The following is a 24,806-nucleotide window of genomic DNA, read 5'->3' on the forward strand; positions in this document are numbered from 1 at the left end:
GGAGAAAAACATCACAATTTCAAGATGGATTCAACAAATTTTTAGAGTTTTGCCTAAAGAATTGTAGTGATCCACAAAAAATTTGTTGTCCTTGTATCGATTGTGGTAATGGAGTAAAGGGGAATATTACCATGATAAAGGATCATGTATTTTGTCGGGGATTTGATATGAGTTATAGTAAATGGTATTGACATGGAGAATTATTAAATGATGACCCATATCCATTAGGTAGGCGAGGTGTAGATGATTTTGAGAGTAATGATTTTGATGATCATCCTATAGAATTGCTTGATGAAGCACAAGAAGAGTTTTTTTCATAATCCAGAAAAATTTGATAGTATGGTTAGAGATGCAGACAGACAATTGTTCAGTGGTTGCAATAAACTAAGATTGCCCACAATGGTTAAATTTTATAACATAAAAGCAGAAAATGGAGTTAGTGATAAGTGTTTCAGTCAATTTTTAGCTGCTTTCAAGGAGATTTTGTCGCTAGAAAATTGTTTTCCGGAGTCTACATATGAAGTAAAGAAAACATTAAGTTTGATAGGGTTGAAGTATGAGATGATTCATGCATGTCCGAATGATTGTATTTTATATCGTAAGGAGTATGCAAACATGGACGCTTGCCCAGAATGTGGTTTATCACGGTACAAACCTAACAAAAGTAAGGAGATTAGGAAACTTATTCCTCAGAAAGTGCTATGGTACTTACCTTTGATTTCGCGGCTGAAGCGATTATATCGAAGTGCAGAACACTCTAAGAACTTAATATGGCACGAGACTGGACGAGTGAAAGATGGTAAACTCCGGCATCCTGCAGATTCACAGGCCTGGAAGAAGGTAGATTATATCAATCCAGAATTCCAAAATGAACCAAGACATCTTCGTCTTGGTTTAGCTGCTGATGGAGTAAACTCGCATAGATCTCTTAGTAGTAGGCATATTTAACACTAAAGAAAATTTTGCAGATGCATTTGGGAGTCCCTATTTCCAAATCAGCGTGTCTATTACAAGTTTTATGACATTGAACGTTATACCTTGGAACAACCATTGACTTGACGAATTAGTTGATGACCATGGATAGAGTTGGTCAACTTCACTTTATACCTTGGAACATACGGTAAGAAATAGTGTAAACTTTTCTTATTTGATTAGTCATATATTAAAAATTTAATTATTTTACTTAACATACGCTTCTTATTTTAGGGAACATTGAATGTTGGTGATTGCTATGCCAAAAGGAAAAATCGTGTTCTTAGATCCATTGAAATCACACAAACGTCCAGAAGAAATTGATTCAATGATAATGAGGTAAGTTTTAAATTTTTTAAAATATTTCTTAATATGCAACAAATATTACATGTTACTACATTTTAATAACTTTTGTTAATTTTCTTTTTAAATAGTGCATATTATAGAGCTTCTTCCAATGCATTACTCGGCAATCCCACAAAGATATTCAATGTTACATGTCCAAGACAACCACAAAGTCATGAATGTGGTTTTTATGTCTTGAAGTACATTAGAGATCTTGTACGGGCATCGAATGCAATGACTACCCTAAAAGAAAAAGTAAGTTCATTTTTTATAATTTATTTGCTATCAATATTCTATGAAATTAATTTATATTTATTAATTTTACAGTTTGGTGGGAAGACGCAATATTGTGAGATTGCAGACCTCTTGCCAATCCAACACGAATGGTTAGGCAAATTGATGACATACATTTATCAGTAAGCCTATTTTGTTTAGTTGTAAGTTTAGTCTTTTGTAAATGTATTAATGTTAAGGCTAGTTATCTTACTTAAGTACTTGTATTTTATACGCTTATGTACAACATTTTTAATTAATAAAAGTTATCATATTTTCATTCAAAAAAATTTCTTAACCAATTTCAATTGTAAAAATATATATAATTGTAATATCATATAATTAAATCGTTGAAAAATAATTAGGCCAAAAAAAAAATATATTAATTAGATCAATTAAATAAAATTATGCCAAAAAATATATATATAAAAATAGAAACGGTCCATTTAAAAATAATTAGAAATATATATTAAATAAAAAAGGCGGGCACTTTCTACTTCGGTTTTTAGGTAAAACCGAAGTAAAAGGTCTACTTTCTACTTCGGTTTTACCTAAGAACCGAAGTAGAAAGTGTCCTTTTACTTCGGTTCTTAGGTAAAACCGAAGTAGAAAGTAGACCTTTTACTTCGGTTTTACCTAAAAACCGAAGTAGAAAGTACCCTTTTTACTTCGGTTTTACCTAAAAACCGAAGTAGAAAGTACCCAGGATGCTAGCGTATATACACTTTCTACTTCGGTTATTATGTAAAAACCGAAGTAGAAAGTGGGGATTCTACTTCGGTTTTTAGCTAGTTTTTACTTCGCTCCGAACTACTGCAGTTGCGAATTTTAGCGAAAACCGAAGTAAATCAAGCTTAAAAACCGAAGTAAAAGCCCCTTTTCCTTGTTGTGCTTCTACTAAAATTTTATGAAAATTAGGATAATGTAATATAATTACAATAATAATATTTTATAACATCTGAATTTATATTAAAATAATTATTAAATATTTAGTCATGTATTAAATATTTTTATAATAATGATACTTTATAATATTTGAATTTATAGTAATATAATTCCTAAATATTTATTCTACTATATTTCTTTATTAGGTTTAAAGGTATATTCTGTTAAATATTTGAAATATTTTGTTAAAGTTAAAAAAAAAATCATTAAAACCAATAAAAGCCGTTGAACACACAATTTTAACATACAAGATATATATACTAGGTGCAAGCAACTTACAATGCACGTTTGCTTAGTTAAATTTATAAAATTTATGAATTTGTCTTTTTTTACTTTAAGTCATGAATTTTGTGTAATAACCAAGTTATTATTATTTTTTTATTTATGTTTCATTAGTTTTGATGTGGATATGAGATGATTGCATAAGTTTGGAGACTTTAGTATAAAATATTAAGTAGGGAAATGTTTATTTTAGTATAGAAGTTTGAGCAAGATTTCATAAGTAGGGCCTTAGAATATTTCTAAATAATTATTTGACCATATTTTATGGGAACATTAGATTATAATTTTATGTGTTGGAAATACACATAACACTACTACAAAATACCCTTTACGGGACACTTTTTTAGGACACGCACATAAATGTATGTCCTAAAAAATGTCTTTGTACTTTTTAGGACTCTCATTGAAAGTCCTTAAAAAACATATTTTAGGACTCGCGATGAGTGTCCTAAAAAGTCCAAAGAGTCTTAAAAAGCCCGAATAGAAAATCTGAGTGTATAATATAAGTGGTGACTTTTAAGGGCTCACTTTGGGTGTCCTAAAAGAGTATTAAGGGCACCCAAAGAGTGCCCTTAAATATATTAAGTAAAAAGAGGGGATAAAAACAATTGGAGATCCGGGCTAGGGTATTTCAAAAAAATTGTCTAACTTTACATTTAATATTAGTTGTTAATTAATTAAATTACTTATTATTTAAATAGATAATTAAAAATAAAAAGTTGGATGAAAATTTATTAATAATACTTATTGGGGCTTTCAGTAGGGTTCTTTATTTTTTAGCACCACATAACCACATAGTAGAAGGGAAGAAGAAGTACGGGCAGCTGGGTTCTCAGCCAAGGTGTTCTTCTCGGCGACGACGACGATGCAGTGCTCGGAGACGGCTGCAAGTGATTCTTGATGCGTGTTGCTGGTGCTCGACGACGGCTACAGGTGGTTCTCGACGCCTGGACTTCTCGGCAACGCTGCAGAGGTGGTCGGAGCAGCATGCGTCCTCGGCACGGATTGGGCGTCAGCAGCAGCAGGTATTTAAGCTTTAAATTTTTATTATTATTAGTAATAGATAGTTATATATTTATATATATATGTATTATATATATAATGAGAAGATTCATTTGGTTTCATGTCATATATTATTCTCAGTTTTTTATTTCTTATGCATTCAAAGTGTTTGACAAAATACCTAATAGAATGACATGAAAAGAATAACTATTTTTTTTAAAAAGTTGATTAATACTTGTTTTCTTTAATTGATAGAATACTTGTCCTCTAAATAATACATAGTGGAACATTCTATTTTAGTGATATGGAATTTCTTATGGATTAATGATGTGTTCTTGAAACTCATGTAATGTTTCTTTAACTTACTAGTTATAGCTCATCTTTGATTTCATATATAAAGTATGTCCATTATTGATTTTGAGGTCCTAAGCTTCTCTGTAATACATTGTTGATGTTTGTGTGGGTGGGAAATGTAGGCTTTGTGAAGCTTGCAAGCACTGAGATTTTCATTGTGTTTGTAACATTAAGTTATTTGCACATTTTTTAGTTAGTTTTTTTTTTTGTTATGCGTATTAAATCAGTTAAGACTAGACATAGTATGCCTCTATGGTATGATGAAATTTTATTGAATGCTAATGATATTAAAGAAATTTATGACCTCCATCCTATTTCTGCTAATGATATACTTATCACATTTTATGTTCATTTCTTTCTACAACATTTTACAGGGGATGGCAATAGGGGTCCATGAGTGCTGGGTAAATTTTATTTCCTTCTTTTCTATGGGTTAGCTTCTCTCTATTTCCTTCTTTTCAAGAACTTTAACACTCTAGATTTTAAGTTAATTGATTGAAACCCGATGACTACAACAGTGGGCTGGGGTGCTTCTCTGGCTCACCATTTCTCTCGCACAGTACGTATACATATACATATACATATATATTGATAATTTTATTTTTTTGGGTATTATTTGTAGTGGGGTTTTGGTTTTGGTTTTTCGATCTTATTATTAGGTTGATGTGGTTCTAAGAGGGTACAGTGGGTACAACACGAGGTGGGCTCTGAAGATTATAGAGAAGGTTTTTCCGGCGGCTGATCATGGCGAAGCTCCACTAGCCGTGACTGTGTTCTTCGGTGCAAACGACGCATGTCTTCCAGGCTGATGCTCTGCTTTTCAATACGTGCCTCTTGACAAATATAAGTGAAACCTTCACTCCATTGTCTTCTTCCTCAAGGTAACTTACAACAATCAAATCAACCATTGAAGCAATCCTTATTTTGATTAGAAATGAAAGTTTAAAAAAAAATAAAAGAGTTTATTTACTTTTAATAAAATGACTACTAAGATTGAATAATAGGACTATAAAATTGGTCCATATTTCATTTGGTGTGGTGGAGGTTGAAGAGTTAATAATGTCAAGAATTATGAGTCAAAATGTTTGGGGATTACTTTGTTATGAGTCAATAATAAACGTTTTTGGGATGGGTTTACTTTGATGCTCTTCAAGTGTTCGAGAAATTGATGCAAAGAAACTACAGAATATGATTTAATGAAACTATGAGTGATTCTAGTTTTTGTGTGCTCAAATTACTACTGCCTTTTGTTATTATTATTGTTAGATGATTAAATATAATATATATTTATAATTATATAACTCTTTCGTGGCCTCTCTTTATTATATTGAGCTTTTTCTTAGTATATAACATGGTAGCTACTTGTGTGTATATACTGTATATATATGCTATACTATACATATGCAGGAGTGCTTAAATGGAGAGTTTCTTCAAGTTGGTCTCAAGTTTGTTATCTACACATCTTTTCTTTTGATCATTTTATAAGTTGTATTAATCAAATTATAGGTAGTGAAAAAAAGTTGTTACCAATTTTTTAAGTTTTGGAGGCAATGCCACTGCCAAAGCCATTTCTTGAAGTCTTTTTCTTTTTTCTCATTTAATATTGCTTTTTCCCAAAACCCCAAATGTTGTTTATATTTTTTGTAATCCTTATAACGCTATTACACTGTGTCATTCTCCATATTCTTATCCTTCTTTACTGTTTGTTGGGATATTATTACTAACTAGAACTAAAATAGAGTAATAATGGATTCGTGTTTCTCTACCTTGTTAACTGGAAAGAATTTGCTTCTTTGTCTTGGTACTGTATTTAATTGAGCCTATTGGTGAAGTTGGAATCCAGAACCTATAGAATAACAAAGAAATAAAGTTTGTTGACATTAGGAAGAAGGTTCTAATTTGTTTAATGTGTTTGTTTGTATTAAATGCTATCATTGTGTTTCCCTCTCGATTTTTCAACTATAAAGAATTTATATATTCAAGTAATACTATTTTTATTAGGTGATGAGGATGAGGTTAGAGAAATGGAAAATAAACTATATGTCTGACTGTTTTGTTCTCAATTGTGCTTGTTTAGTTTTGCTCTGTTTTCGCAGTGTGCTTCTGTTTTTGGTTTTAGGTATTTTAATAATTTTATTCATCACGTTTTGGTCTCTTGAAAACCATTTTTTTTGATAGATTTTGAGCTTAGTTTATTTTGTTTCGAAGGGTCACATTTCTCTTTTTGTCATTTAACCTCCTTATTGGAAAAATCATAGCGTAATAATTTTTTAGAATAAATAAATAAATTAACTAGTTCAGATGTAAAACTATTATTAGGTGGTTATCTGATAGTTGGAAACAAAAGATTTAACTTAACTGAAAGCAATAATAAACAGAAAAGAGTAACAACAAGTCTTGAGCTTTCAAAACTCTCTCAATGATTTTCTTACTTTGAATAATGTAAAATGCTAGTCTACAGATAAGAAACTGATCTGGTTATTATACATAGGACTTAACCAAACTTACTAAAATTAGTAAACCTAGGACTAATAATTGAATAAACAACCTTGTATTTTATATAAAAATAAAGTCTTCTTGAATTGAGTGTTGTCATCTTGATCATTTGAAACTAACTTGTATATTAGGTGTCAGATTTGGACATTGATTTTGTTTCCTTTGCTCTGTGTGTAGGTTTGATGGAGATGGGTATATATATTGACTTCATTATTCTAAAAACTTATTTAATGAGTATATATATTGACGTCTTCAACAAGAAGAATACTTTGGAGCTCACAAATTCATGAAGGTAATAATAACAAGAATTACTTAAGAATTTGATTAATTTACAATCATCATTTAGGCTCAAGTTGTCAGGTGATTGAATATTCATGAAATCAAAGTTTTCTTCAAAATTATTGGCTCTCCCTTGTAATAATAATGCTTATGAAAGATTAATTAAAGTGTCCAAAGTAATTCTGAGTTGTAAGATTACAAAATCTGGTTTAATTAATTGAGCTTAGATTTCAAATTAATGTTTATTAGTTTCAAACTTCATTTGATTTTAATGCAAACTTTCAGATTGGAGACCCGAAAGGGCATTTTGGATTACTCGCGGTGATCATGCAAATTCTGAGAGTAAAGCTCAAAGTATTAGATCTTTCGTATGGAAATGGAACAGGTATAATTAAGCACAACTCAACTACACATCTGGTACTGAAATATCTGTCTTCAAGTGAATGTAATTTTAGAAATTAGTCAATCCTAAATGTAGAATATAATTAAGGATTGGTAAAATAAAGTGAAGCCTAAGAATGAAAACTTCACGCCATTGAAGTTTGGTACACTCAATCTCTATTAACAATTTTATTATTTTTAAGTGAGTTATGTCGGCAAGGATAGGAATGTCCTATGGAGGCTTTATGAGTGATCTTTTTCATGCCATATTAGTAATCTCTTTAAACTGTATATTAGTCAAAATTTGAAACTTGTGTGCACAAAATGTTAGTTTTTATTCATATCTTGGCTTCCTTTGTAACTTTATAACATGAATTTGTTGAGGATTATGTAATTTTTCTTGAAATGTACAACTAGTAGTACTACTGTAAAACAATCACATATAGCTTCTTAAGTGGACTCAATCCTCCTTAGCTTAGCTATACTCAAAACTCAATTAATATTTAACTAATCTTTATGATTTGATTTACCTTAATTATTGTTGTGGTCTACAGACTACTCATCTCTAAATTAATAAGTGTAATTTTAAATAATTAATATAGGAATATCTTGGACCATGCCATGGTTATATTTTACTAATTTATATTTTGATGCTTTCATTAACTCATTATTTTGAGTAGCACGAGAACTAGAAGTTGTACAGGTAATATTATGAGATCATTCATTATTAGTATATATACCAAGAGAAGAGAGATCAAGGATCTATATTTGATCACATCAAGGAAATTTCTTTAAGTGTTTGCTTTGTGTTAGTTTAAGTGGAATAATGATGAAGCTAAAGTAACTTATGTCTTACATTTATTCATCTTTCTAGTATTGTTGAAATCAATGCATATAAACACAAACCATTATTATTAACAAACCATTAGTATTGTTGAAATCAATGAAATCAGTGGCTTTAATCTTTCTTGTGTTACGTGTCGATGTAGCTGGGATTTAAGTTTAAGGGCTTCGTATTTGATGGATTCTTGGCATTCTGTGATTGAAGGATGCTCTAAATTTAAGGTGCCAAATGCCTAGTAGTATTAAACCGGGATGTATTGGCATGCATTGTGGTTCCTATGTCTGTTTTCATGCATTGGCATTTTGTTGGAAACCGGGATGTATTGGCATGCATTGTGGTTCCTATGTCTGTTTTCATGCATTGGCATTTTGTTGGAAACCGGGATGTAATTTTTTCATATTTTGGTTACAAGTAAGTGTTATTGACAATTATCCCCATATTATTTGACATGTGTTAGAATGTAGATCCTTATAAAGTATTTCATGTTTTTATGTTAGTGATTGATAGCTCTTTATTTCTCTTCTATAGTAACTAGAATGACAGGTGAACTTCATTGGATTCAATAGTCATTATATTATGAGGATGATGAAGAATGTACTTATCAATGACCCTCATATCAAGCATTTCTTGTCGAAACAGGTAATAAACAATATACAACTACATAATATTAATCTAGTACAATTTTTATATATGCTTCGAATTTATTACCACTAATATAATTATAATTAAATTTTTGTTTTTTTTCTTTTTCAGTTCACCTCCAACAAACCATATACTACTCAAGAAATTGACGAAGTTAGAGAAGAATGGGCAATGTTATATTTACAATTGGTTAGAGCAAAATGAATGATATTATAGCTAGCTAATTACAATACATGTTTAGAAATTTTAAATTTATTTCGTAAAATTTTTTTGCCATTTTTTTAGTATTTTCTTTTCAAAATTCTTTTGATACATATTCGACACTCAAATGAATATATATTTTTAAATCAAAATTAAAATTGTAGCTGTATTTTTTTTTAAAAAAATTTACTTTTAAGGGCATGCAAAGCGAGTCCTAAAAAATTACTCACGAGTCCTAAAAAATCTGGTTGAGTGCCTATAATTAAGTTTTTAGGACTCGCACTCGCACAGATTTTTTAGGACTCGCAACAATTTTTTAGGACTCGCATTGCAAGTCCTAAAAAACCTTAGTTTTTAAGGCTCTCAAATAGAGGACTCGCGCCCTGCGAGTCCTAAAAATTTTTTTAGGACTCGCAATGCTAATCCTAAAAAACCTTTTTTGTAGTAGTGTAAAAGCATATAAATATATTTTGGGCTATAGTATGGGGTACTGAAACATTAAGCAATTTAATTTAGTTTGGACTATAGTTTCTAATTAAGATTTAATTATTTATTTTCTAAGACATATATATATATATAATTGGATGTTATGAGATTCTTGGAGGTTTAGACCTTATGCCTAAGTTGAGAAAATGATGGTATGAAGGACATGTGTGGGTGTAAATATATATATATATATATGCATAAGGTGGCATAGAAATGTAGTGCACCAAAATTTTTTTTTTTAGATTATTTAAATTTTGTGCTTTATTTGATTTAAATGTTAAGTGTGATGAATTGTTTTATTTAAGTGTTGTTATTATATTTAATTGTTTATTTGATTTATTTGATGGTTTGTTATTTTATTTAATTGTTAGAAATGTTTTGGTTAATTAATTTAATAAGTGATTAAATGTGTAACATGTTATCTTACTATTAGTGTTACATTTTATTTAAGTGTGACAAATGAGGTATTTATGTGAGCTATGGTGGAATGCACTAAGGTGCATGATAGATAGTAATGCACCCTAGTAATTTAGTGTGTGCTAGTGCATGGTAGCATGGTGCACATGTGTAGATTTTTCTACACATTTTAGGTTTCCTTATTTTAGATTTAATGGAGTTATTTATTAAAAAAAAAAAAAGAATAAAAGAAAAGGGAAAGGAGGAGTGGGCGTGTGACCTAGTGGGAATGCAATATATCATTAAAATGGTAAAAAGGATCAAAAAAATTGAAGACTATAATCATTTGGGGATAGGCTTGATCATGTTTTATTCCTTGTATCTTTTTGAAATAAAGAAAAATCAAGGAAAATAAAAGAGAAATGGAAACTTACCTTAATTTGTTTGGGAGACTTTATGAGAGGATTTGTCATAAAGGGACTAAGAAAGGAGAGAAGAGCCATTGCTCTTGTGTGTGTGTGTGGCTGCCGTGACCTAGAGAGAGAGAGAGAGAGAGAGAGGCGTGTAGAGAGAGAGAGAGAGAGAGGAAGAAAGAAAGAAAGGAAGAAGGAAGAAGAAAGTGAAGAGGAACCCCCTAGAGTATGTCTTCTTATTTTCTCTTTGTTTAATCTCTTTATTTGATAATATGATATTGATTTGTGTTATGCTTTGTGTGTGTTTGGATTCTTCTTTCTCCTCATGGTGGCTTTCCCATAAAACCCTAGGCTTGAACAAGGGTGTGGAGTTTGTGGTATTGATCTTTTGTGTTCTTGATTCTACAATCAAGAGAGGTAATGGTCTTTTCCATAGCCTTATATTGTTTTTGGTGGTTGTATTTGAGGTTTTGCTAATGGTGTTAATGGTTGATTTTTGGGTAGGAATGATGTATAGGATTTGGATTTTGTGAGAGTATGACTTGTGTTTAAGGGTTGTGATGTTGATTTTGCTATGCATGAAAAATTGTAATAATCTATGAGCACATGTAAGGTGATTTCGGCCTAGGTACACCCAAGGGTGTTCTTGATTTGTTGTGTGATTTACCAAAATATTTGATCCATGTTTTAGGACCTTTGATATATGGGTAAGAGGACAAGTGGTAATCTTGATATTTTTGATCATGAAATGTTGTTAGATGCATGTTTTGTTTTGAATGATTAAATTGTGAGATGCATGAAAATAATGATAGAAATATGCTAGGTTAAAATAAGGCACATGTGAACATGGTATAAATTTACTATATGCTATTTTATTGAAAAGGTTTTGTTGGCTTTCATGGAATTGCAACAAATGATTTTAAAAGGATTCATGTGATTATGTTAGTGGAATCATGCATATTATAAGAGCATAATGAGATTATAGGCATGAATGATTTTATGTAATTTTTGAGACAAAAGTTGAGTTTTACAAAGAATTAAGCTTGCTGTTTTTTTCAAGATAATTGGGTAAAAGTTGATAAAAATATGAGTTGCATGCATAAATAATGTTCTTGATGAATGTGTTAATTTTTATGAAATTAAAAGAGGATTTTAAGTCTCATATTATGATATTTTACTCAATTAATTTCCTACAGAATTTTTATTGAATTTTGAGAAAAAATGAGTTTATAAAATTGAATATGGTGATTTTAATGATAAAAAATGGTTTCTGGAATTTTGTAATAAAATGTGAAGAAAGTTTCACTAAAAATAGATTTGATTAATTTTTGGAATAAATTATTTTTCCTAAGTTATGGTAATATTGAAAATTGATATTTTAATGGTATGAATGCATATTTTGATAAATAATGATTTTCTTTATTTTGATTGAGAAAAATATTTAGACTCTATTTATTTATGATTTTTGAATAAAATAAATAGTGGCTGAAAGTTTGTTTTAAAAAGTTAACAATTGTTATTAAATTGTCACATATGGGTTTTTACCACTTAAAAACTAAGTCTTAAATAAATTAAATCAAAATATAATTTTTCCACACTTAAAATATATTTTTCACATCATTTTTGTAACACAATAATAAAATATATTTTTCTAAAGAAACATGTTAAAATAGGTATTTTAATTAAACCCAAGCTTGTTGGTTAATTCTTGGTAAATTAATATTTATTTAATGAAAATGTCACATATTTTATTTTGAGCTAAAATAAAATAAAGTTTTGAGAAATTTAATCAACTTAGAAATTTTAAAGAAAACATGTAATATGGCCATTGATTTTCAAACAATAGAAGCAAGAAATGTAGGGTTATCGTTTTTGAAAACGTCTTTATTACGCAACGTTCCCACGTATGCATGTTACATGCAAATCAACTTTTACGTCCAAAATCATGATTATTATTCAAATATGTAATTTTTATAAAGCAATCATGTTAGCAAAATGGGTAGAACGAGCATTATTCTTTTTGGCGATAATTGCATGTTTTAGTGTAACGGTTATCATGAGTGCATGGCCCATGCACACATGAGTTGTATGGAAGGGCAAAATAGTAATTTTATGAACCTAAGAAACGTTATTTTGATTATGATATAGGCTCGTTGAAAAGATTGTGAAATTCTTAGCTTGGACCTGAGGTAAGGAAGTTAGATAGATTTTATGTTTCTATGCTATGAATGGTAAGGCTGTTTTATGAATGAACTGTTATGCAATTATGAATGCCTTAATGTGATGATATGATTGAATGTGAAATGTGAATGGATGTTAGATACATCAAACAGAATACGATGTTAGATACATCAAACAGATTTCGATGTCAGATACATCGACCGAGTTACTAAGGACATTGAGACGTGACTCCTAGGGCGGACGCGCCGAGGTTATTCAAGGACCAGTGATCTCCTGTTTACCTCATAGGGTGACATGGACAACTAGCGTTCCATGCTCATCATGTATGCTGTATGTTGTGATATGATGATATGTCACATGTATGTTATGATATGTTGATATGTCACGTTTATGTTATGATATGATGATATGTCACATTTATGTTATGATATGCTGATATACTTATGTTATGATATGATGATATGTCACATTTATGTTATGATATGTTGATATGTCACATTTATGCTATGATATGTTGATATGTCACATTTATGTTATGATAAGATGAAATGTTACGATTATGTTATGATAGACCATGATGTTTTAGATGAATGTTAGTGTTTGGTTGTTTGTTGTTTTTCTTACTTGCTTACTTGCTTGTACTTCCTTACTGGGCTTTTAGCTCACCCCCTTACTTTCCTTCCAGGTAGCAAATAGGTTTTCTCTATGGCACGCGTGGTGACGTGGGGAGTTCTTCATCATGGGGTGTATGGCGTGGGGCAATCCTATGGACGATAAAACGATCAACGTAGAACGCCATTTTTATTATGTTTTGTTTTAAGAGACTTTTTCCTAAAATTATCAGTGGGACTCTGTTATTTAAATTATTTGGTTTTCTTGAACTTTGCATAAAAACCTATGTTTTATTTTAAACTTATGGCGCCAACTTGCATGAATTTAAATAAGTCCCCTGAGACTTTAGAAATGGACGGTATTCTTTTATAAGCTATGTTGTACGAATGTTTTGTAAGTACTAGTCTAGGGCGTTCTTTACAAGAAATATAGAAGGCCACGTTGGGTTAGAGAATATATATAACTAAAGGAGGTTAATGGTAGGCTTTGAAATATATAGAAGGATTATTAATGAATAAAAAATAATAAGTGAATGATAGCATTAGTCGTACAAAATGGAGAGAAGCTAGGAAAAGTAGCTTTAGTCTTGTAAATTCAAAATAAAGGATATAATAATATCTTTGTGTGATATGTGTGTGGTCTGTTAAGATAGTTATGGAACAAATAATGTTAATTAAAATAATAAATAGCAGTCCAATGATACGTGGAATGTATTTATGAAAGTGTCAAAGAAAGTTAGTAGATTTTCTTTTGAAATTTGAATTTAAGGCAGACTTAACTACAGTAGGATTAGGAAATTTTGTTAGGACCTTCTCTATATATATAGACTAAATGGGTGCGGTTGAATGATCTAAGCTACTATACTATTTCTTTCAAAATATTGATGCAATGAAAGAGTGAGAGTGTGAGAGAGGATTAGAGAATCATTTGGGATTGCACCTTCTATCGAGGTTTCTAGTAGTGTTCTATCAAAAAGATAAGGTACTTTTGTGTTAATATTTTATGGGTTAAAAATTATTTATTTAGCTCATCTTCTAATTAGGTTTTCTTTTTATGATTATGATTTAATTAAGGAAGTGATACTCTTAAGGTGGCGCTTCTGCTATAGCATTTTAAAAGTTTTAGTTCGCAATCACTCATATTCTCGGGATTTCGAGGTAAGGAAATTAGGTAGTTATTTATGTTAGAATATGCATGTGTGATATGTTTGTATGGAATATGTATGGCTAACGTTACAGGGACAGGAGGGATTATTACGTGAGGTAATGTGGCTCTAGTTTGCCTATTACGGTTATCTCTACCCTCATAAACTGTCTGTTTCGTTATTATGTATGAAAGGATATCCTTGGTATTTCTAGAATCATGTTTGGATTAAGCTATGATATTAGTAAGGTTATGTATGATTTTGTATGGCTATGTTAAACATGAATATGAATGTGATATAAAACTTGTTTAGAAACTCTCTGCTATGTGTTATATGATTGTTATGCCTATGTATTTGTTTGCATTTCCTTACTGGGCTTAGAAGCTCACTCCTTATGTTTTATATATGCAGATAAAGTCACGTAGAATGTTAGAGTACAAGTTGATTCCAAGCAGCAATGTGTGTATCAGTGAGGATCATATAGCTGATGGTAGTCAAAAGGGGCACGCGCGTTTTTTTTAGCATTTATTATTTTAAATAAGATATTAATAAATGTTGCTTCGTTTTGTATTACTTTATGCATTAAAAATTCTAAAGTACATTTTCCTTTTGAATGGGTACCCTATTGCATTGTTTATAATAAAAAAGGCAACATTTATTATTTTATTTTCAATGTTTAAATTATTATGTGATTTTATTGAATAAATGCGGGCGTTACATTTTGAAATAATGAGTTACACTTACAAAGATACAATTAAGATTTTGTAGTGGGTAATTGTATCTTAACCCAACGAGCAGTACTTTATTTTGAAAAGAGAAAAAAAGAGGTATTTTAAGATTTAAATAATAAAGATAAGATTGTCTTATAAGCTATCTGAATTTAACTTGACCAACACTAAGGCGACACTTTATTTGTTGGGTAGATTTATCGTGGAATAGTAATTGCTTAGTTTATGTGTTTCTATTGTTGCATTCTTGCATCATATTAACTTTCCAAATAATTGATATTTTTTCAAATAGTAATATTCTTGTATTTTTATTTCTTTTTGTAATGTCGAACGGTGACAATCCTGTTACTGCTTTAATTTCACTTGAAAAACTTATGGTGATAATTTTATAAGATCAAAATCGAATATGAATTTAATGTTATTCTGTGAGAAACATAAATTTGTCATAACTAAGGAATGTCCTGAAGAGCCCGCTACCATTTCCTTGAAAAACATTCGGGACAAATATTATGTCCGGATTCAATCTAACAATAAGGCTAAGTGTTACATGCTTGCGAGCATAAATAATGTTCCGAGAACAAAGCATGAACCCATGGAAACTGCTTTTGGGATAATGGAATCCCTGCAGGCCATGTTTGAGCAGCAATCTTATCATAGTAGAGATGAGGCTACTAGAACCTATACATGAAAACTAAGATGAAGAAGGGTGTTTCTGTGCATGAACATGTCTTTAGCATGATCAAAGTGATGCATAAAGTAGAAATACATGGGGTTGTCATTGATGTGCATACACAAGTAAATATCATACTTGAATGTCTCACACTGCTTTCTCTGCGTTCACAACCAACTATATTATGAATATGTTTGAGTTCAACATGACCCAGTTGTTGAATGAACTACATACATTTGAGTCTCTTAACAAGGCCATAACCAAAGAGACTGAGGGAAATGTGGGAGAGGAGAAAAGTTCAACCTTTGAGGATAAAACCAAGAAGAGGAAGAAGAACAATGACAAGGACAAGAGTAAGGGCAAGAAGTCCAAGAAAGGCAACAAGGCACTAAAAACCAATGAGAAAAAGAATGAAAATAACTCCAAGAGGAAGGAACCAAGGGGAAAGTGTTTCCATTATGGAGTTGAAGGGCACTGGAAGAGAAATTTGTAAAAGTATCTTTCTGAGCAGAAAAAGAAAGGTAAATCTGATTTTCTTGTACTTGAAGCTTATATAGTGGAAGACAATATGTCATCCTAAGTTTTAGATTTAGGAGCCACTAACCATGTTTGTTTTTCTATGTAGATACTTAAGTCATCAAGGAAACTTGCAGATGGCGAGATGACTATGGGAGTTGGAAGTGGTGCGCTCGTTTCAGAAAGAGCAAAGGGAACAGTCTCTTTATATTTTGGGAACAATTTTCTTATTTTGAATGATGTTTATTTTATTCCTAGATTTTCGATAAACGTACTCTACAAGAAAATGGGGTCTTTACCTACCAATTGTAAGTGTAGGTAAAACTAGCCTAATGGTGGGTAATATGGTTTACCTACCAATATTGAATTGGTAGAGATTGGTAGGTAAAGGTTAGTTGGGAAAGAGTCTTTACCTACACTTATTAACACTGGTAGGTAAAAGAATCAGTGGACCCCACTAAGTTATAAATCAATTGATGAGTCATCAGATGATGTGTTTGATGACATGGCATCCTATGTGTATGCTGACATGGTTTTTGTAGCTTTACGTGTCTGATGATGTGGCATCATATGTGGCATCCTACGTGGTGTCATTTTATTAGTCCACATAGCATTATTTTATTGGTCTGTTACACAATTTATATTTTGTTCAAATTTAATGGTTATGTGTAGGTAAAAGATAATAACAGTTATTTAATAACACACATATATATATAACCACAAATTGAGCCATGATAATCCTCCTGTAAATATTGGATAAAAACAGAAGCATACAACATGGTTAAAATTTTATTATGTTCTCAAGAAGAACATTTCACAAGTGCTGAAGATATACCCTTTGGAACAAACTTCCCAAAAGTTTTATTAAGTCTCTTGACTTTAAGCTTAGCTAAGCCATATATCAGCTTTATATATATTTATATATTTATATATAAGCAGAATGTTTTTGGTATATATTGTTTTTAATTACATCCCAAGAGATTTATATCTTCGAGAATGGTACTACTGAATCGGTCATCATCACTAATCCCGACAATTGACAAATGTGTAGCCCACTTGGAGAGAACCCTGTTGATATCCAATTCCATCGGTGTCTAATGGCTTAAATATAGTGTTAAAGTCCAAATCTAAGTCCCCATTGCTGCACTGATCCACAATCCTTGCTGTTATGGTTGCCCCAGATCTTGTATTCTTAAGCTGCAAATATATATATTCAAGTATATACCAAATCAATCAAATGAAAGTTACCAAAAAGCAAAGAAAAAAGGTATAGAGCATATGATCATACCCTCAAACACTTTCCACAAGAGTCACGGACCCTAGGTCCGGATGGTCCACAGAAGGCAGTCCAGTCATATTTGCTGTGCCATGAGTAAGGCTTATCGGCATCCCAAGTGGAGCAATAAGCAATAACAGCCTTTAAGTCCCAATTGTTCTGTTGTGGATTGTAGTAATGGTATGTGGCTCTCACAACAGTTTCACCGCCGGTCGGTGGATTTGTTGGTGTTGAGCTACCCTTACAATTGCTCTGGCAGCCAGATTGTGGCGAGCAGTAATCGTTGGTAGTGCCACACCACCCGTATTGGCTGCAGCACAGCCCGTTCAGGCATTTAGCGCCGTCCGCTTGGCGTCCGCATTGCTCAGCCGTTGCTCCACCAGTGGAGTTAAATCAGTCCACCCTGCCTTTTCATTTTCTTCTGCAGCATATATCTTCAAGAATTCTCCCTTGAGCCCAACCTAGAACCATGTTAAACAATACGAAATCCACTTTAAAATCCCGACCTTAAATATATCAAATAATGATAACTTATTAAAGGGTGTCTAGAATTTTTGCCTAAAAAATTCAAATACAATTTTTTTTCGTCTTTTTTGAAACAAAACATCGAATTTTATTGAGAGATGTCTACTAGATACCATTATCTACCTGGATAAAAAGTGAATTTAGGTGCAACACCATTTAACTGACTAGCAAATCATGCAAAAAGGAGAAAACAAAAATAAATTAAAGGGAGCCAACAACTTTTACTTTCACAGCCAACACAAAGGAAATTAAACCTTGAAATTGAACACGCCTGGTAGGTCCATAAAGACTTTGAGAGGTCTATATCCCCATTTTGAAATCCAGTAAGTTTAGCTTGCCCTCTAAACCCTGCTCCGTCTTTCTCCAAGAATGCACCATAATTCTGTATCATAGATTAGATGCACCATATAAATATAAGATAACAAGTGACAATAAAATGTCATATGTACTTGGAACTTCTATAAAGAGTACCATTAGGCAGTATATGATTAGAAAGAAATAAAATTTTCAATGAAGGAGAAGAGGACACGGGAGTTATCTGGGAAAAAGTTAAGCCTTGGTTGGCTGTATGGATTTTCAACTGTAAGCATTTTAAGGCATAATCGTTCTCAATGCTTCTCGATCATTGGTATTTGTGGTTGTAATGAGTTAGCTTTTGTGATAGTTTTTATGTTTTACGTCTTACTGGATGTTTTAGATTGAAGCAGTCTTTCAGAGGCTGTCTACAGTAATACACAGCATATCAACCATTATTAATACAAATTTTTTTCACATAAAAATTATTAATAATAATAATGATGATAACAATAACTTATACATAATGTACTATTAAAACTGATAAGAAAACTATGAAAAAGATTCAGAAAGAAATTAAAACATTGGCTTGGAACTTGTATCTTAGTGATCGGGAAAGGTAAGTGCTAAATTCCATGTAAGGAAGTAGGGATACATGACAGTGTTTTTTCTTGTTTCTTTATATTTGTTTTCCTTTTCTACTCCATTATAAGTTATCATGTGTTCACATAATTAAAAGTTAAGCATAAAAAACAGTAATAAAAGGGTCACACAAACCTCCTGCTTTGGTCCTAATTTAATATACTGGGGTGAATCAGCAGCAACCAGAGAAGGTTCACAGAGCTTTATAGCAGCATGCAGATCCTTTAGATGTCCCCATTTAGGCTCACTCAATAAGCCTACACAATGACAAAACATGCTTTATAATCTAAATATTTTCGCACTTATATTCCTTCCAATTTAGAATATTTATATGGAAATCACTCCTTCCTCAAATAGATAAACAAAAAATACAAATTGTTCTGACTTCAGTTCATATAGAATGTAATGGTTCTGAAAGTATATGCTGTGATTGTTGGCAGAGTCTAAGATTCTTTATGAGTTATAACACCAGGGCACTAGATACATATAACTATTAACAAGTTAACAAGTGATTTCATTGTTAGATGATTATGTATACCTGCAGGACCCCAGCAGCAGATAAAATCTGTTGGCCATGGCAGATAGATGCAACAGGCTTATTGGCTTCCATAAAGTGCTTCACTATGGCAATGACTTCCTTATCCAGTGCTAGATACTCTGGAGCTCGTCCTCCGGGGATAACAAGAGCATCATAACTTGATGCGTCTAAACCTTCAAAATTAGCAGTCAACACGAAATCATGGCCTGGCTTTTCACTGTATGTTTGATCACCTTCAAAATCATGCACAGTAGTTGGACAGGTATCACCAACCTTCTTTTCGGGGCAAACTGCATCAACATGGCACCCTAGAGCTTCAAGAGACTGGAAAGGAACTTTAATCTCGTAATTTTCCATGTAATCCTGACAGTAAGAATGGAAGAAAACAAGCCATGGTCAGTAACCGTGGCAAACTGAAATTTCAAGTTTGTCTGGAATGAAAAGCACACTTGTTATATCTAGACAAGGAATAGCTTAACCATTTAATAGATAGACTATGAATAGAATAAGGATATGACTTCGATCAAATGAAAGAACACCATGTTAATTATGAATAACAATGGAATCTGAAAATAAATAAATAAATAAGGATAGCAGTAGAAAAAATCATTTAGAATTAATTTTTGAATTGAATAGGCATAAAAAAATCCTAGAGATGAGAAATAAACATACCTAGATGACTTATATATCAGGACTTAATCTTCCTCTTCAAAAGAAAACAAATGTACAGAGAAAACAAATGAACAGCTGAGTTATGATGCCCATTTTCATGCTTCCTGCCTCAGCAGTGGCCATAGAACGTCTGAAAACCAAAGAAAATTAATAAAGAGCATAGGAATCCAAATATATATTTAACTAGTTGTAAGCAGATAAAACACACATTAACTAATATAACTAGAAGAACAAACATTCATTTCTCATATTTAACCACACCTGCGGTACAAACAAATAACAAGAATTGACACACTGAACAAAACATTATACAAGAAAAATGAGAGCAAACAAGTTGCAGTAAATGACTTCAGCAAGGGCATTTATGCTAAGTACATTATGATGTTACAACAGTATAAATCAGAGACCATTTTTGTGCGTGCATCCAACAATGTGAAAATCTTCATTTAAAAATTTGAAAGATAAAAAGAAAATCACTACAAAGCTCACTACAGACTACTATGTACAAGACTAAGTATATATATAATACTATGAAGATACATCAATTCCAGCTTCACATTTGAACATACAGAACTATTTCAAAGCTAAAGCTAGTCCTTAAATACCAATAAGAAAATCCTAAAACATTATTTTGAAGAAATTCATAATATAAACCCTAACATTTATCTATTTATACACTAAAAGACTTACATCCAAACAAAATTGAAAGTGATGGAGATTATAAGAGAGAGTTATAGAGATTTAATATTTACAATATTAGAAAAAGAGGCTATAAGAGAGCAAATGTGAAATTGATTGAGCAATTGACAGAAAAAATCTAATGGAAAAACAAACTGACCAAAGCAAGTTGATTGAGCAAGTTGCTGGAGAAATTCCACTGATTGACGGAGCGAATCGCCGTAGCAAGTTCACAGATCAACGGAGCAGCAGCGGATCTCCCATTGTACGATCAATCAATAATGGTAGAGACAGAGAGAATTGCTCTTGTCAAAGAGAGGCTAATGACATTTTGGTTGGGCTTGGGCTTATTGAGTCATACATGCTTCATAGAAATAAAGTAGTGAGTCTTCAGAGATGCATTCAAATTAAACAGACACCAAACCAAGAAAAGGGACGCTGGGAAAGTCTTCAAAATGGGGTATCTTTAAAAGTCTCTAACTCTAATATTCATTGGCAATGACAAAAAAACACAAAATAATAAAGAAAAATAAAAAAGCACAAATCTTTAAAATAAAAATATATAAATAAAAATCTTAACAACTTCCATTGATAAGATTCCTATAAACCTTACTTCATTAAAAACCTCTGATAATATTCATTGAGCCAGAATTCATGCCATCACTACCTGAGTAGTCAGCTCCCTGTTTGTAGAGTCCAAGAACTTTACTTAGCTAGTTAGATAGTAGTATTATAGTATTAATAGTATTATCTTTATGCCTGTTGAATTTTTGGTTCAGACCGGGATTTATTTGGACACTCGTAGTAGTACTTGTAGATTTTCTAAGTTTAACCTATAGTTTAAGAATATTAATGTTAACCTAAGGTTTGATTAATATGGCTGATATTGAGGATAATATTTATTATACTATAAGGTTTAGATAAGAACCAATAGGATTTTAAGCACATGTTATGTATGGGTGATTAAGGATTAAGTATTTTGAGGATTAAATTTAATAAGGGTAAAATTTGATGCTCTAAGGTCAGTCAGCAGCTTTGAATACGTTTGAGGGCTTAGTCAAGGTTGTTTACTCAATTTGAATTAAGCTAAAAATGTGTAATTTCGTGTTTAAATAATCAGCGTATGCCGATATATCGCAGCACGTAGATACGGAAAACACGAAACGATGCACATTTGCCTTGGGCATAATGGTCCAGGCGATATATCGCCCATAGGGGGCGATATATCACCTCCTTCAGCATATTTTGAATGTTTTTGAAATCATTTTCCATTCAACCCTTCAACCTCTTGATAAGTCCAGCACCTTTTTGAACGAGTCTTTAGCCTCTGCTGAACGATAATTCAAATTATTTTCACCTAAAAAGCCATTATTTTTATTCAAGTTAAATTAAGATCCTTTCATTCCTAAACTCTATAAATAGGACCTCGTACCCAGCCATTATTCATCTTTTGCTCTAAGTTCAGAGGCTGCAAGTTGCTAGGTGAGTGTGAGAGTGTAAACACTTGGGTTGAGAATCATAAGCTTGATCATCACAAGCTTATGAAACACTTGGGGAAGTAAGGTTTTATAGTATTTCGGTTTGAGGTTTAGATTGGTCTACAAGTCTTCAAGGTATTTCCACACCTTAGTTCATTGGTATTATTTTATTTTAAGTTCTCATAGTCTTCTACTCAGCCCTCTAACCTTAATCTTTATTTTGGTTAGGAAATCTAAGTTCTTGAGCAAAAAGGTTTTGGTAAGTATTCTTCTCAATGGTTTAGTCCTTCCATTCCTTTCATTTCTCTTCTTCACTATACTCACTCTTTTTCAAATGGTTCTTAGGAGTGTTCCAAAGTCCCAACTCTGTCCTCATATCCCGGTATTTTTGGTAAGGAAAATAGGATAGAATTTATATGTTATATGCTTTTATATGTTATCTTATGTTTTCTTATGTTATGAAATATGTTATGTTATGTATGTTTGTAGGCTTGGGCATATGACCCATTTGACTAACAAGCCCCAAATAGATTATGGGCATATGACCTGCTTAGCTAGTAGGACCCCACTAATCTAATGGGCATATGACTTGTTTAGTCTATGGGACCCCAAGTAATAATGCCATTATAGTATGTGTATGATATAAGTGTTATGTTATGTTTTTTTTTCTTATGTTTCTTATGAATTTATGTATATGAACTATGAGTTAGATTTTCCTTGCTGGGCATTAGGCTCATTCCTTTTTGTTTATATGTGTAGGAAAATAGCTATAGTGGCGGGAAAGATTCGTGAATGCTTGGGGAATGTGTATCGGTGATGAATGGATTCAAGGAGTCGAGAGTTCAATTTCGAGGATGCAGTCTTTATTTATGGTTTATGTGTATTTTTCCGCACCTGTTTATGTAATCTCTTTTCATTTCATTTAAGATATGTGTTCTTTTTAAGACAATGGGATCCCATATCCTGCTTTGAGTTTATGTAAGTTTAAACATTGGTTTTTACAAGTTTTTAATAAAGTATGATCTTTTTCACTTGTAAGTCCTATTAAAGATTAGGATCTATGTATAGTTTTCGTTAATGGTCCAAAGTCTAGAGTAGTTGGGTCATTACACTGTTGTAAATGGTGAGAGTAGGAATTATAAAACGTGATAAGATCAAAATTCAACAAGGCACAGAAATGATGATACGAATGACCAATAAATTAATGCCTTAAATAATGTTTAGCATATATAACAAAAAAAACAACAATAATAATAATAAGAATCTCGATTTGATGATCACCACAGTTTCCAATCATCAAGTACAAACATTTCTCAAGAGCACTAGTACTAGTACTACTATATATATATAGTTCTAATATTGCTAGTGGCTAAGGGGGTTTGACAGAAGAGAGAGAGAATTGGAGAGCATATATATATATATAGTTCTAATAAACTTAAAATGCAATCTGATACAAGTATGGGAGAGAGACCAGACCAGAGTATTTTTTTGGGCGTTTCTTCTCATAAACCTTCTAAGGATTTCTGGGCTAAAGGGGAGGACGAAAGAGGCACCCCGCTCATGCACATCTGGGTTTTTCTTCTCAGGTGGCGATCGACGAGTATGGGTTCTTCTCTCAGGTGAGGATGGGCGCTTCTTCTCAGGTGATGGTCAGCGTCGGGGCCTCGGGGATACTCTTGCTGAGGATGGGCGCTTCTTCTCAGGCGATGGTCAGCGTCGAGGCCTCCGGGGTACTCTCGCTGAGGATGGGCGCTTCTTCTCGATGGGCGCTTCTTCTTCGACTGGTTTTCTAAAAGGGAGAGAGACCAGACCAGAGTATTTTTATTTGTCTGAAAGGGTTAAATGATAAAATATATATTATTATGATTTTGTTTTTACTGATAGTTAGAATTAATTTAATTTTAATTTTTGTTTTTGTAATGTTTATTTGTTTTTAAGATTTGTACCCTTTGTTAAAAATAATATGACATGTTAAAAATAAGTAAGATGACATGTAGGATATTTTTAACACATCATCACACAACTCAGCATCATTTTTATTAAAAATTAAAATAATAAGAGGGAAACATTGGCGCCAAATGCAAAAAAATTTCCCTCCAGTATATGTGTAGGGTAACACTCTTTACTTACCCATGTTATTAGTAGATAATCATCCTTCTAAAATATTATAATATTGGAAATATTTACCTACCAATAAATCTTACGAATAAATATTGGTGGGTAAAGGTTCCCTTTACCTACCAATATATATTAGTAGGTAAAATATTGGTAGGTAAAGATCAGATTTCTTGTAGTGTTAGTTTCTTTATCTATGTTGCATGAACAATATTTTGATATTTATTTTAAGAATAATGCAATTCTTATTTCTAAGAATGGTTTCAAAATATGTGATGTTGAACACACAAACAAATTGTATATGCTCAAGCCTAATGAACGATCGCTAAAGAACTTAGAATTATTTAAAAGTGGCTAAACCGAATGGTAACAAAAGACAAAAGGTTTCAAATGAGGATGGCACATATCTTTGGCATCTTAAACTAG

At 31.9% G+C, this 24,806-nt stretch overlaps 1 protein-coding gene and 1 long non-coding RNA gene across 3 annotated transcripts; one reads left to right on the forward strand and one right to left on the reverse strand.

The window, feature by feature from the left end:
- Positions 1 to 3,193: 3,193 nt before the first annotated feature.
- On the forward strand, positions 3,194 to 7,433 carry LOC133800178 (uncharacterized). The gene is made up of 7 exons (XM_062238135.1): positions 3,194 to 3,201; positions 3,578 to 3,842; positions 4,548 to 4,605; positions 4,692 to 4,732; positions 4,833 to 5,054; positions 6,847 to 6,961; positions 7,234 to 7,433. The coding sequence occupies exons 1-5, from the start codon at positions 3,194 to 3,196 to the stop codon at positions 4,980 to 4,982; spliced, it is 522 nt and encodes a 173-aa protein (XP_062094119.1). The 3' UTR covers positions 4,983 to 5,054; positions 6,847 to 6,961; positions 7,234 to 7,433.
- A 10,806-nt stretch (positions 7,434 to 18,239) lies between these two features.
- On the reverse strand, positions 18,240 to 24,332 carry LOC133800604 (uncharacterized). 2 transcript variants are annotated; one of them, XR_009876542.1, is made up of 6 exons: positions 23,742 to 24,332; positions 20,948 to 21,107; positions 20,110 to 20,239; positions 19,438 to 19,800; positions 19,035 to 19,156; positions 18,240 to 18,345 (listed from the first exon to the last, which is right to left on the reverse strand). It is a non-coding gene; the product is annotated as an uncharacterized LOC133800604 (long non-coding RNA). The 2 variants fall into 2 exon arrangements; XR_009876543.1 differs by having other exon boundaries at positions 20,948 to 21,470.
- Positions 24,333 to 24,806: the final 474 nt, after the last annotated feature.

Source organism: Humulus lupulus, chromosome 9, assembly GCF_963169125.1.
Source record: "Humulus lupulus chromosome 9, drHumLupu1.1, whole genome shotgun sequence".
Classification (NCBI taxonomy): Eukaryota; Viridiplantae; Streptophyta; class Magnoliopsida; order Rosales; family Cannabaceae; genus Humulus; species Humulus lupulus.